General features: G+C 39.6%; 1 protein-coding gene across 4 annotated transcripts in view; it reads left to right on the top strand.

Moving 5' to 3' along the window:
• Window positions 1-1,171: 1,171 nt before the first annotated feature.
• The window catches only part of TMEM39A (transmembrane protein 39A), a 29,004-nt gene continuing 15,911 nt past the window's right edge, over window positions 1,172-14,264 (top strand). For 2 of the 4 annotated variants that reach the window (XM_055568283.1, XM_055568281.1), the window contains exons 1-3: window positions 1,180-1,436; window positions 2,575-2,761; window positions 10,745-10,967. In XM_055568283.1, the coding sequence (XP_055424258.1) occupies window positions 2,649-2,761; window positions 10,745-10,967 (336 nt within the window). In that variant the 5' untranslated portion in view covers window positions 1,180-1,436; window positions 2,575-2,648. Of the gene's footprint in view, window positions 1,437-2,574; window positions 2,762-10,744; window positions 10,968-14,264 lie in introns of all 4 variants that reach the window. The other 2 variants (XM_055568282.1, XM_055568280.1) reach the window with 2 other exon arrangements.

Raw genomic sequence — 14,264 nt, 5'->3', positions numbered from 1 at the left:
TCGCCTTCGCTTAGCAGTGACTTTAAATGACGTCTTCAATAACCTCAGATATGCAGATGACACCACCCTTATGGCAGAAAGTGAAGAGGAACTCAAAAGCCTCTTGATGAAGGTGCAAGTGGAGAGTGAAAAAGTTGGCTTAAAGCTCAACATTCAGAAAACGAAGATCATGGCATCTGGTCCCATCACTTCATGGGAAATAGATGGGGAAACAGTGGAAACAGTGTCAGACTTTATTTCCAAAATCACTACAGATGATGACTGCAGCCATGAAATTAAAAGACGCTTACTCCTTGGAAGGAAAGTTATGACCAACCTAGATAGCATATTCAAAAGCAGAGACATTACTTTGCCAGCAAAGGTTCGTCTAGTCAAGGCTATGGTTTTTCCTGTGGTCATGTATGGATGTGAGTTGGACTGTGAAGAAGGCTGAACGCTGAAGAATTGATGCTTTTGAACTGTGGTGTTGGAGAAGACTCTTGAGAGTCCCTTGGACTGCAAGGAGATCCAACCAGTCCATTCTGAAGGAGATGAGCCCTGGGATTTGTTTGGAAGGAATGATGCTAAATAAAACTGAAACTCCAGTACTTTGGCCACCTCATGTGAAGAGTTGACTCACTGGAAAAGACTCTGATGCTGGGAGGGATTGGGGTCAGGAGGAGAAGGGGTCGACAGAGGATGAGATGGCTGGATGGCATCACTGACTTGATGGACGTGAGTCTGAGTGAACTCCGGGAGTTGGTGTTGGACAGGGAGGCCTGGCGTGCTGCGATTCATGGGGTCGCAAAGAGTCGGACACGACTGAGCGACAGAACTGAACTGAACCTTCCCCATCTGTAAAAAGGCAATTGATAATTTGAACACGGTTGTTACTAGGAGTCCATGAGATAACAGGAAGGACCCCAGCATGCAGTCCGTATATCGTCGGGGCTTGGTGACTTAGGATAAGGGAGGAAATACTGTGTTGAGCGCTGGGTGGGGAAGAAGAGATCGCGAGACCCACGGAGAAAGCGAGTTCCACTGCGCAGGTGCACGCAAAAGTGGTCAGGATGCTCACTCCCCCGGCTCCTGTGTAGTTCCGGGGGCCTGTTTGCCGTTCCTGGGGCGGCCGGCCGTCGCCGAGCTGACGTCATCGGCGTGCGCTGCCACGTCTGCTCAGCTCCGCGGTAATGGAGGCTGAGGATGAGTGCTGACGGGGCTGGCCTCTGCTTCTAGCTTTGGCTCTGGCTCTGACTCTGGTACTGACTCAGGGTCTGGGTCTGGCAGCCCGAAGCCGGGACACCTTTTCTCGACTCTCCGGGAGGGGACAACCCACAGACAAGCAACTGGTTTGCAGCGCCTCAACGTGGGCAGGGAGTTCTGTTGCTTGGGGTCTAGCTGTAAAACCGCCGCCTCCTCCCAGGGATCCCGCCCCGCTGGCCTGGCCTCCTCCATGCGTGAGTATATCCGAGCTGCCGCGCTGTCCGATTGTCCCGGGCCTGCTTCGGCCCTCCAGGTTGCGCGGCGGGGACCGCTTTGTCGTCCCCTCATAGAGGCCAGGCTGTTGAAGTTTGTGTTCTCTCGCTGCCCACCTTCCACCACCCCATCCCCTCGCCTTCCGTCCCAATTTTTTGCTCTACACTTTTCTTTTCCTTTGCTCGTTAATTGAGCAAGGACCAGCTGCCCTTACATCCAATGGTTTGAATGCTTTGTCTCACTTTGCGTTTGTTAGTCTGCAGCCGAGAGCTGTTAGGAATAGGGAACAGAATATCTGCTGTAACGTTTTGAAAACCAGGGTTTTTCCATGGTGTCATTCTTCAGTTTTTAAGTTGTATTGTTCAGGAAGCAGATTCTTGATATTCATATTGACAGAACTATAATTTTTCCATAGATTAATGAAAGCACAGTTTCTTTTTATTGAGGGTCTTTATGTATTACTTTTAATCCTGCAGTTTCAGTAATTTCTAAACGATTTTACATCAGTTTTTCTGGAGTGGTCATCCCCTTGATCTCTTTACAATATTTGCACTCTAACATATGGAGATAGCACTTGAACAGTTTTACTTTTAAAGAGTTAAAGGACCTTCTGATGTACTTTAACCCATCTTTGTCAGTTCTGACAACTGCCTCTGTAGGACAAGGAGTGCTTTTTTGTGTGATGAGGAAACAGACTCAGAGGTTAAATGCCTCAGAGTCAGATAACAAATGATACAGCTGATCTCAGAATCTAGATCCCCTGATAACAAAACCTAACATTTTGGACAGTGCTGATTCTCTTGTATTTCAAGGGGCTTACTGTCTGTATTGGAACTGTATATATTCAGTGTTTCTTGTAAACTGATGGTAAAATCTTTCATGTAGAAGAAGTCTACTGATGAAAGACACAAATATGACTTCCCTAATGCTGAACAAAGCTTAGGACTTAGGGTTCTGACCCACTGTAGTCTTGAGTAGTCCTTTCATTAGAATGAAGTCAGCAATAGACATTGGGAGCATTCTTTTACAAGGTCTGCTTACTCAGTTTTTCTGGTTGTTTTGTTACATTGCCTACTTTAAAGATAGCAAACTGATTTTTAAATGTCTCTTTTTGTTCAGCGTTGAAACAGGCTGACAACCATTAACCTGGGTTGCAACTATAGGTGGCACTGGAAGCAGACTGGTTCCCGGACATGCCCGGTGGAAGGAGGGGCCCTAGTCGGCAGCAGCTAAGCCGTTCAGCTTTACCTTCTTTACAGACTTTGGTTGGAGGGGGATGTGGCAATGGAACAGGCCTGAGGAACAGGTAAAGAAGAAATAAGACAATTTGTAATATTCTATGATGAGTAAGGCTGATACAGAAGTCATCATACTATTCAGATATTTGCTTATCAGGATTATTTTTTAACACTGAAGTAGAAACCCTGACCCTAAAAACTGGAAGCTGAGTATTTCAGACTACTTTGGAGGTAGAAAGTTGTGATGCCCACAAAATAAAAAAAGGCTGATTCATACTTACGGCCAATAATCCAAATTCTAGTTGTCACCTTTTATTTAGCTATTAAAAGAAGGTAGAAGTGAATTACAGATCAAGATGAACGTGATGGTTTACTTTCTAGGATTCTTTTTCAAGAAGGGCAAATTAAAGCTATTGGTTAACATGAGATTCTAAAATTGTCATATCCCATCAGGGGTCTTAAAAATTACTTTGTTCAAAAAGTTGAAATGAATAAACTTATCAGCTCTAGCCTAAACAATCTTAAGATTTGTGTTATATTGCATGAAAATAAAGAATTTGATTTTCTTAATGGAAATTTATCTCTGTTCCTAATTTTCAAAAATTAGAATGAATTATTTTTTAAATTATCCTGAATAATTTATCAGGAGGTTTGATTGTGTCGCAGTAGAAAGAGATGGTTTTTATTAGATTGTTTGGTCAAGATAATTTTTTTTTCCTATTTCCTATCTGAATAGCGTTTTCTCTGGCCTGGATTCTAATGTTCACAGCTAGCAGTCGGTACTACTCTTGTCTTTTTAGGCTCTCCTGATGTTATTTGTTTACCTCTTTCTTTCTGACTTTCCACCCCAAGCTCTACTCAGTCTTCAGAGTCAGTTCTGATCTTGTCATATCAGTGGGGCTCTCCCTGAAATTCCAGTTTGAAGGGATTTTTCCAGTCTCTGATTCTCATTAATTTTCAATCCAAATTTTGTATCTACATATGTAGACAGAGTACTTGTAATTTTTCTAGAGTAATACTTTTACTCTCCTGTTCTTGTGGATTTCCTCATTTTAAAAATGATAATACTTTCTGTTTCATAAATACTTTCTGCTTGGAAATAAATGAAGTAGTAAATTGCAGTAACTTTTTAAAACTTTACTCTGAATTTTCCAGAATTTCTACAAATAACACATTTTTTTTTAATAAAGAAAAATTTAAAAACGAGGATATGTGAAAATGCTCTTAAGGAAAGGTGCTCTCAACATACAGATTGAGATGAAGGATGGTTCCTATTTGAAGTTCATGGCTTAATTTTACTAATATATACTGACTACTTATTTAGTGATTCAGTGCTTTCAAATTGCCATAGAAAATTATAGCTGTGCCTATCTTGGCTTTCAAGGTTTTCGTTATGATGGCCTTGATTCTCATTTAACATATATTTCTTTAGCAATTAATTGGAATAGTGGGGAGAAGGACTTATTTTTCAACAGATTAGAATAAAGTGAAAAATAACAATTGCTCAGGGTTTGAAGTCACTGAAACTGTTACTGAGGGATTATGTTGTGACATTTTTACCTAAAGGGGTTATTTTGGAAGAAGACAGTTCTGTGTTTCTTTTTCTTTTTTTCCCCGTGATTTTATGTATTTATTATTTTTAATTGAAGGATAATTGCTTTATAGAATTTTGTTGTTTTCTGCCAAATATCAACATAAATCAGCCATAGGTATACATGTGTCCCTTCTCTTTTGAACCTCTCTCCCACTCCCTCCCTGTCCCACCCCTCTAGGTTGATACAGAGCCCCTGTTTGAGTTCCCTAAGTCACAAAGCAAATTCCCATTGGCTATCTGTTCTACAGATGGTAATGTAAGTTTCCATGTTACTCTCCCCATACATCTCACCCTCTCCTTCCTCCCTCTTGCTCCCCATGTCCATAAGTCTGTTCTCTGTTTCTCATTGCTGCCCTGCAAATAAATTCATTGGTACTATCTTTCTAGATTCCATATAAATGCATTTATATACCATATTTATCTTTCTCTTTCTGATTTAGTGTGTTTGTTTCTCGATGGGAAAGAAGCAGCCTGGAATAGGTTGTTTTATAAGACATGGGGAAAGGGTATAAAAAGTGTGGCTAAAACCAGTGTTAAATTGCCTAGAATATAGTTTTAGAAGGTGTGTTTCTAAAGAAAAGCAATGTCCACATGTGGAGAACTCATTTCTGGAGTGTCTGTATTGAGGAGAGAAATAAGTAATTGCTTGCGTTTTGGATGATGTATGTGATTCTGCAAAACAGAGATCAGCTGAAAAGAAAACGTTTGCCCCGGTTAGATGTTTGTGACTTGTTTGGTGAAATTAAACTTGAGAATGTCAAAGAGCTAGTTTGGTGACACAGTCAAAATTGGAATCTATCCTGTCCTGCTTTCCACCTGTGGGGAGCAGGAATTTGTTCTTGGGACTATGTGCCAGATGATTGCCTTCTAAAGAAGGAGAATATACTGTGAACGTCTTGAGTTTTCTAGAGAGTTTTTAGTTGAGGGAGAATCTTACTTGAGAAGGACTAAGAGTGGTTTTGTTTTGTTTTGTTCTTGCATACTTAGTTAATATCACCTGAGCATGTTCAAATGATCACGGCTTTCTCTGTCCCTTTTAGTTCTTTTTTATTCCTTTAAATTTTTCTTGACTTATCCATTTTCTTACCTAAAATCTGCTGCTTGCTAGCTCCATAAAGGCTAGTCTTAGGTCTGCTGTGTTAACTCTTTCCTGCATACAAGGACAAAACGGAGTTCAACATAATTCATATTATTTGCACAGACAGTTTAGGGACAGTAAGCCACTCTTATTATTTAGAGAAACTTTTGTGTCAGTGGAGGAAACTTTACCAGTCAAGTTCCCAGATGCCAGTCTCGTAGCCAGTCCTTTCTACAAATTGTTACGCTGAACACCTGCTTTCCTCTCGAGTCTGGAGTTTTGGTAGTGCTAGCTAAAGAGTGTTTACGAGGTGAGACTGGCCTTCAGTAAAAACGCTGGTTGCTTAGTAATGAACCTCCCTGGTAGAGGGACTTTACACATGTTGTCATAACTAGTTGCTAAACTAATTAAGGGCATTCTGTATGACTCCATTGAGAAACCCTTGGAAGCTTGCACCTGGTTTCCTCAAGACTTTGCTTGTTACCTTTTCCATCTGCTGGTTTTGATTTGTATCCTTCTGCTGTTACAGATTGTAGCTGTGAACACAACTAACATGCCCCGTCCTCTGAGTCCTCCTGGCAAATCATCAGCTTAGGCAAGATTGTTGGGACTGCAGCCCCGTTTCAAAGAGAATATTCAGTGTTAGCGTTGAGAAAATTTTTTTAAAGAGAATCTTTTCCAACCCTTGTATTATAGATGAAGAGAATGAGGCTTAGGGATGTAAAGTTATTGTCTCAAAAACCACAATTGGGGGACTTCCCTAGTGGTCCAGTGGTTAAAAATCTGCCTTCCAAAGCAGAGGACATGGGTTCTATCCCTGGTCAGGGAACTGAGATCCCATGTACCCCAGGGCAACTAAGCACGCACACTTCAACAGAGACCCAGCATAGCCAAAAACAAACAAACAAAAACAACAAAAAACCCACAACTGGTTAAGGGGAAATCTGGGACTGGAACTCTCCCACATTGTATCTCAAACCTTTGTGTCACTTTGCTTTTCTTGAATCTATTTTATATTCTTTCAGAGGAACAATGCTTTTAACCTTTCTTAAGTGATTTCTCTCTAAAGTTTCTCAAATTTTTCTGTAATTAATTTTCTGAGATGTATTGACTAAGTCTATTTTAGCTCTTTTTTGTTTGTTTTTGGTTTTAAAATGCTTTGATCATATACCCTCTCAAATTTTCAATGTATGAAAATACTTTCCTCTTTCCCTCTGATGCTCTGGATCACTTTATTTGATGTTTGTCTTTCTGTCTCTTGGCTTGAAGTATAATAGCCAAGGTTGTATAGGATATCACAAATACAGATCTTTAAGAAAAAGTTTTTTTAACTGACAAAGCAAAAGACTTTATTGGGAAGGGGCACCCAGGTGGAGAGCAGCAAGGTAAGGAAAGCCTGGAGAACTGCTCTGCCACGTGGCTTGCAGTCTCAGGTGTTACGGGTAATAGGGTTAGCTTTCCAAGTTGTCTCTGGCCAGTCACCTTGCTTTGCCCATATTTGGTCTGACTCAGGGTACTTCCTGGTGGCACACTCCATCTTTCAGCCAAGATGGATTCTAGCGTGAAGGTTTCTGGGAGGTTAGAGGACATATTATGGGCTGGCATCTCCTTCCTCCTTTCGGCCCTTCCCAGATTCTTCCAGTTAGTTTTCAGCAGCAGCATCATTTTCCTTATTGGGATTTCCTGTTATGAGACAACTCATGCAAGCAGTTATTATTATGCCAAGGTGGGTGGTTTTGGTCAATGGTTCCCTAACATCTTGATTTCTGATTACAAGTGGCTTACTGCCCAGCAGGGGAGAGAATATTTCAGTGTTAAATGATAAATGTGATAAGGGAACTGGGGACCAAATTTTAATGGGCATTCAGACGAGTGGCACTTCTCCAAGTAGAGGGGAGGATTGAGTGAATCCTTTTTTTAAAAAAATTTTATTGGAGAGTAGTTGATTTACAAAGTTGTGTTAATTTCTGCTATACAGCAAAGTGAATCAGTTATATATACACATATATCCACTCCATAACCATATAGATCGTTATAGAGTATTGAGTAGAGTTTCCAGTGGTGTACAGTTGGTCCTTATTAGTTATTTCTTTTATAAATAGTAGTGTGTATATGTCAATCCTAATTTCCCAGTTCATCCCTCCCCTCCACTTCCCCCTGATAACCGTAAGTTTGTTTTCTACATCTGTGGTTTTATTTCTCTTTTGTAAATAAGTTCATTTATAGCTTTTTTAAGATTCCACATATAAGCTCTCTGTCATACGATACTTGTCTTTCTCCGTCTGACTTAATGAGTATGATAATCTCTGGGTCTGTTCATGGTGAGGCAGATAGCATTATTTCATTTTCTGTTTTTGTGGCTGAGTAATATCCCATGGTATTTATGTACTACATCTTCTTTATCCATTCCTCTGTCGATGGGCATTTAATTGCTTCCATGTCTTGGCTGTTGTAAGTGGTGCTGCACTGAACAGTGGGATGCTTGTGTCTTTTTGGATTATGGTTTTCTCTGCATGTATGTCCTGGAGTGGGATTGCTGGATCACATGGTAGTTTCACAGATATAGATCTTTTGTGCTTTGTTTTGAATATTTTTCTTGAAGCCCAGAGTGTTAATAACTTTGTTAACAGCAGAAGCACATTAGTCTGCTTTATTTAGGAAAATTCTATGAAAACCATTTTAACTTTTAAATCATAACAAATAGTTTAGCATATACTTTTGACCGAAGAGGAATAGGAAATTTTATTTGTTCTAGAGAATATTTAGCTTGTTCTAGAGTAGAGACTCCTCAGAATTTTTTCCCCGTATTTTGTGATTAAATGGAGTGAGGCAATAGAATGGTTGTTGGCATTCTTTCTCTCCATTCAAGTCCACCAACTTGAACAACTCCAGAGAGAATCTTTCATGTCCTATTCTTTATATGTAACACTTCCTGGAGTTGCGTAGTGCTGTGGCCCAGCTCCCAGAACAGATCAGAGGGCACTGGTGTATTAATGATTAATTTATGATTGAGCAGATGAAGTTCTGAGACCTACTGGTAGATCATAACCCACTCCTTGGTAAGCTTGCTCTATTGCAATGTACTCTGAGATTGAGGGGAAGAAACTTAAAACATTTTTCCAACCCTCACCCATCCCTGTTCTTCCCTTCTAGATCTTTTCCCTTCTAGTTTCTGCCATGGTATTCTTAACTATTCAGAATGGTTCAGGATGGGCAGAGTTTATATTCCCATGAGTCACTTTAAGTGCTGGCAGTGTCACATGCTAATGTTCGAATTCTGCATTTGGAAATTTTAGAGTAGAATGGTAACAATAATGTTATTCCCTCTTGAGAATCTTCTTTGGAAATAGCCACTTGAAGCCTCTTTTCCTTGTTCTATTAACATCATAGACCTTTAGATCTCTTACTGTTCACAGGCATACAAATAATGGGAAATTTTATTCTTTAGCCTTATCTTATCATTTTAGATAGTCCAGCTAGTTGTGACCTATAAGAGAGCATGAAAGAATAAGATAGGAATTAAAATTTCTACATTTTAATTTGTGTTTTGAGACAGCTCCCTCTTTTTCATGACTGTATTGGTCTATTGTCTTCTTAACCTAAAGGTATATAATTACAGTGAACTAGGAGAAGTACTGTCTCTGTCTTTAAGATTATGATGATAGACAAAAAGATGTATACAAAAAGTTACATAACAGTATGAAAAAATTAGGTAACAATTTTTTGAAAATTGAACAACTGAAAAGTGCAATAAAGGCATTGTTTAGGTGTAATAGTGGCACAGAGGAGAGATGAATTGATTTGGATTGAATCAGAGTAATCTTTTAGAGGTTTTGTTTGATTTTTTAAAAAGTCTCAAATTTTCTCTAAAAATGTATATGTGAAGGGTTAAGGAAGGTGGTTTTAGAGGACATTGCTGGTAAAAGGAATATTGTGTACAAAGCATATATATATATATATTCACAGATAGCAAATAGCATGGGTAGTGTTTAGGGTGCGTGTGGAGGAGTGATAAGAGATGAGACTAGTCTGTTAAGCAGAGAGCCTCATAGGAATAAACATTTTTGGGTGTTACACTACTAGCAATAGAGAGCATTGAAGAGTTTTAGGCAAGAGAGTATACTATCAGAGTTTCACTTTAGAAAGAAGTTTAAAGGCAGGTTGGAGGATTTGGTGAAAATAGACTTGAATTTAGAGGGATTACTACAGTTCAGTTCAGTCGTGTCCAACTCTTTGCGACCCCATGAATCGCAGCACACCAGGCCTCCCTGTCCATCACCAACTCCCGGAGTTCACCCAGACTCACGTCCATCGAGTCAGTGATGCCATCCAGCCATCTCATCCTCTGTCGTCCCCTTCTCCTCCTGCCCCTAATCCCTCCCAGCATCAGAGTCTTTTCCAATGAGTCAACTCTTCGCATGAGGTGGCCAAAGTCCTGGAGTTTCAGCTTTAGCATCATTTCTTCCAAAGAAATCCCAGGGCTGATCTCCTTCAGAATGGACTGGTTGGATCTCCTTGAAGTCCAAGGGACTCTCAAGAGTCTTCGCCAACACCACAGTTCAAAAGCATCAATTCTTCGCTCAGCCTTCTTCACAGTCCAACTCACATCCATACATGACCACAGGAAAAACCATAGCCTTGACTAGATGGACCTTTGTTGGCAAAATAACGTCTCTGCTTTTGAATATGCTATCTAGGTTGGTCATAACTTTTCTTCCAAGGAGTAAGCGTCTTTTAATTTCATGGCTGCAGTCACCATCTCCAGTGATTTTGGAGCCCCCCCCCCCCCCCCCAAAAAAATAAAATAAAATCTGACACTGTTTCCGCTGTTTCCCCATCTATTTCCCAAGAAGTGATGGGACCAGATGCCATTACTACAGTAGTTCAGGTGAAAAATGGCAACTCCTTGAACTAAGGCTATGGGTTTAGAGAGGAGAGTGCAATTTGGAAAAAGATTTATGAAGTGGAGTATATATGATTTAGAGAGTGATTTAGAGAAGAAGATTCCTAATATGACTCCCAGGTTTCTGGTTTGGGCAGCTAACTGGGTGGGCCATGGCCTATGATCAGGACTTTAGGAAGAGAAACACAGAGATGTCCAGTAGACAGCTTGATGACGTGGATCTAAAATGCAGCAGTGAGCTTTATGGAGAGAAATTTTCGTTTTCAGCATGTAGGAGATAGTGGAAGCCATGACCACGTATTACATGACTGAGAGAGTGTTGTAGAGGGAAAAGAGAAGAGCGAAAGGTCCCAGAGTAGAGTCTTGAGGAAGGCCAACAGTTAAAAGCATAGGTGACTAAGGAAGCAGGACTCCTTTATGCTCTTTGACACTGAAATGTATCACCATTTGATTTAACTGTAGTTTTCTCTTTTCAGGAATGGTAGTGCTATTGGCCTTCCGGTCCCACCTATCACAGCCTTAATCACCCCAGGTCCTGTTCGTCATTGCCAAATTCCTGATTTGCCTGTGGATGGAAGCCTGCTCTTTGAATTTCTTTTTTTCATCTACTTGCTGGTTGCTCTGTTCATTCAGTACATCAACATCTATAAAACAGTGTGGTGGTATCCTTATAATCATCCTGCCTCTTGTACTTCATTGGTAAGTCTTAGTAGGCCTCTAAGTTCTTCATGTTATTTAGCCAAGAAACTAGTTGGAAAACTTTCATGTAGAAGTTATTTTTCTTGGAATAAAATGTTTTTATATTAAAGTGCAGATTACTTTCAGAACGTAATATCATAAAATTGTTAAATATCTGGCTTTGGTCCATAACCAGAGATAGGAAAAAAATATAAAGAAAATGTGGAAAACATTTAAGTCATTTATTATAACAGTATCACAAAAAGGTTTTGATGTGTAGCTTTCTCTACATCCAAGGTGGATGTGATCTGTCCCTGATTACCAGAAAGAGAAAAGAACATGGGGAAACATAAAGGAGAGTGTTTTCATTTAGACCAGGTTCATATCATTTTGACATGTATCTGCTCCTAACTGTAAGAGAAGCTGGACAATATAGCCCCTTAGCTGAGTTCATTGTTAACCATGGATAAAATTGGGTTCCATTATAAAAATAAACTAGAGGCAAGAACTAGCTATCTCTGCTGAAGTACATCAAAATATATTGTAGGTTTCTTCTGCTTTCTTTCCAGTTTTTAGGAACACTGTGGTAATATTCCAGTTCAGGGTAGTCAGGTGACCTGGTAAGTAAGTGGTTAGCAATGGAAGATTTGGATGGATGATAGAGATGTGCTCTAGGAGAAAGAAACTATTGTCCTGGTAGCTATATTGTCTGAGACTTCTAAATGATTAGAAAATCTCCCTGGTCTGGTGAACATAGGAAATGTGGACCAAAATATTCAAGACTATATGAGAAGGGAATAAACAATTTTATTTTAAATATTTGTATCACTTGGTTGCTCCTAAAATTAACTGTTAAGAATTTTCTTTCCATATTGATATCTCTTGGCTTAATACCAGGTGAAGAAAAGTTTAGTTTCTTTATTTTAAGAATTATAATGATTTAGTGTCAAATAATTGCTTTTTTAAAAATAGGTTTTTGTTTTCTACCTGGATTATGAATTTATTGAGTATAGGAACCCTACTTCATTCATCCTTCTTTGGCCATGGTGTTACAGAATGAGAAGATTGGATTAGATGATCTTAAGGCTTCTTCCACTATATAGTTCTATAATCTAAATACCTGTATCGTAACAGTGAAATTGGTAGATACTTATTAATATATTTACTATGCTATTTGCATAGTTTATTATTATTATTATATAGTATATTATTATTATCTCATTTATTCATTCTAAAAACAGGTAGGTATTACTCTATGATTCCCATTTTATAAGTGAGAAATATGAGATCTAGAGATTATGAAACTGGCTTAAAATCACATGTGATCAAGTGAATACTCAAATCCAGACCTATCTGCTATGCTCTACTCCCTGTATTTATTCTTAATTTACTCCATGAGTACCGTTGGTTAGTTCATTGTACTGTTTCCACTTTGACATCCTATGGAAACTTCTCACTTACTGAATTTTCAGGTTAATCACAGAACTCTTCCCAGTCAACTTCTGACAACTTCCCAGTCAATTTCTGAGAAGAGTTCTTGTAAAAGTCCGTTACAAATGTTGCCTCGGAATGAAGGGAGCCAGTGCTCCTGTTGTAATTGGGAAGCTGCTGACTCTAGAATTATGCTTCCTTTGCTGTGACTCATACCACCAAACGGAGAAGGCAATGGCACCCCACTCCAGTACTCTTGCCTGGAGAATCCCACGGATGGAGGAGCCTGGTGGGCTGCTGTCTATGGAGTCGCACAGAGTCGGACACGACTGAAGCGACTTAGCAGCAGCAGCAGCAGCATACCACCAAAAGTGGGTGCCTTTTACCCTGCCCCTCTCCCCACTTCACTCAGTTTATGTGGTGCCTTGTGGCTGGCAGATATTAAATCTAGTAAGTTCAGTTACAAGAAAGTTTGGGCATGTAGTTTTTAGCTTTCCAGTCTCTACAGTAGAGGAAGGCACACTTAAAGGAGAGTGTCATGTGAGCTGGCTAACTTACCTGTCACATACGATCCTTGATCACACAAAGCTTAAAATTTAACTGTGGAACTATAAGTAGCATATGTGAGTAGCAAATAAGAGTTAGCTTATGAATCTGGGGCCTGCATCGGTGAACTGTTAAAGATGAATGAGCTGCCAGAGATCTGATTCCTTGACTGGGACGCTCGCCATGGGATTTATAGGTAGTGATTTGTCTCTCTTAAGCTTTCTTCCATTAGGCATGCCTGACTCAGACGCTTGCCAGATTTACATGTTAGGTTTTCCTTTTTCCTTTTCAAGATCTTAGTAATTATCAGAAAGAAAATGTGGGCACCTGAATATGTAAAATATCATTCTAACTATCAAACAATTATCTGAGTTAGTCTTAACCCTAAGAAAAATACAAGCTAGTAGTAGTAGTATAGGAAATTATTCAGAATATTCAGGAGTGGAGTGCTCTGATTAATCAAATATTCTGGTTTGTAAAGGTTAACCAAACATAAATTACTATTTTTCAATGATTTAGAATATAAATGTGTTTAACAATGAAATACCTTAGGCACTTAAATTTTTTTTATATAAAAAATGTCTTAGATGGACTGGTGATACATATAAATAAGACCCCCAGACATTAGCTAGGGGATGTAGTGAATTTGCTTGCATTATTTTAAAGGAATAGGATGAGCATGCAGGAGTCTCAAGAGGGCATAAATAATTGTTAGGATCTAAACACTTCCCTGGTGACTCAGACGGTAAAGTGTCTGCCTACAATGCGGGAGACCTGGGTTCTATCCCTGGGTCAGGAAGATCCTCTGGAGAAGGAAATGGCAACCCACTCCAGTACTCTTGCCTGGAAAATCCCATGGATGGAGAAGCCTGGTAGGCTACAGTCCATGGGGGTCACAAAGAATCGGACACGACTGAGCGACTTCACTTTTTTTCTTTCTAAACGCTTAGAGAAAAGGAAATAGCCTGAGAAGCAGTAAGCCATTCATTCTCTTGGCATTCTGACTGCTTTACCTTTAAAATGTATCCCAGATCTGGCAGCTCCCAATTGCTGCTGACCCTGTTTGAGTGATCATGTTTTCTCACCTGAATTTAAAGCAATAGCTTCTTAATAGATCTTTCCCCAATACATTTTCCACACAGCAATCAGCGTGAAAATTTTAAAATACAAATAGAAAGAATCATGGCACCTTTTGCCTAAAACACTCCTATAACTCCCCCTTAGGGGAAAAAAAAAGTAAACTCAGTCTTTATTGCTCATTACCTCATTTGAGCCTTCTTGCTGATTTTGAGACATACCAGGAGTATATTTTCCTGCCTTAGAGCTATGTGATCACTTTTC

Source organism: Bubalus kerabau, chromosome 2 (assembly GCF_029407905.1).
Source record: "Bubalus kerabau isolate K-KA32 ecotype Philippines breed swamp buffalo chromosome 2, PCC_UOA_SB_1v2, whole genome shotgun sequence".
NCBI lineage: Eukaryota > Metazoa > Chordata > Mammalia > Artiodactyla > Bovidae > Bubalus > Bubalus kerabau.
The sequence above is the reverse complement of the archived record's forward strand: the minus strand, read 5'-3'. Positions and strand labels throughout refer to the sequence as shown.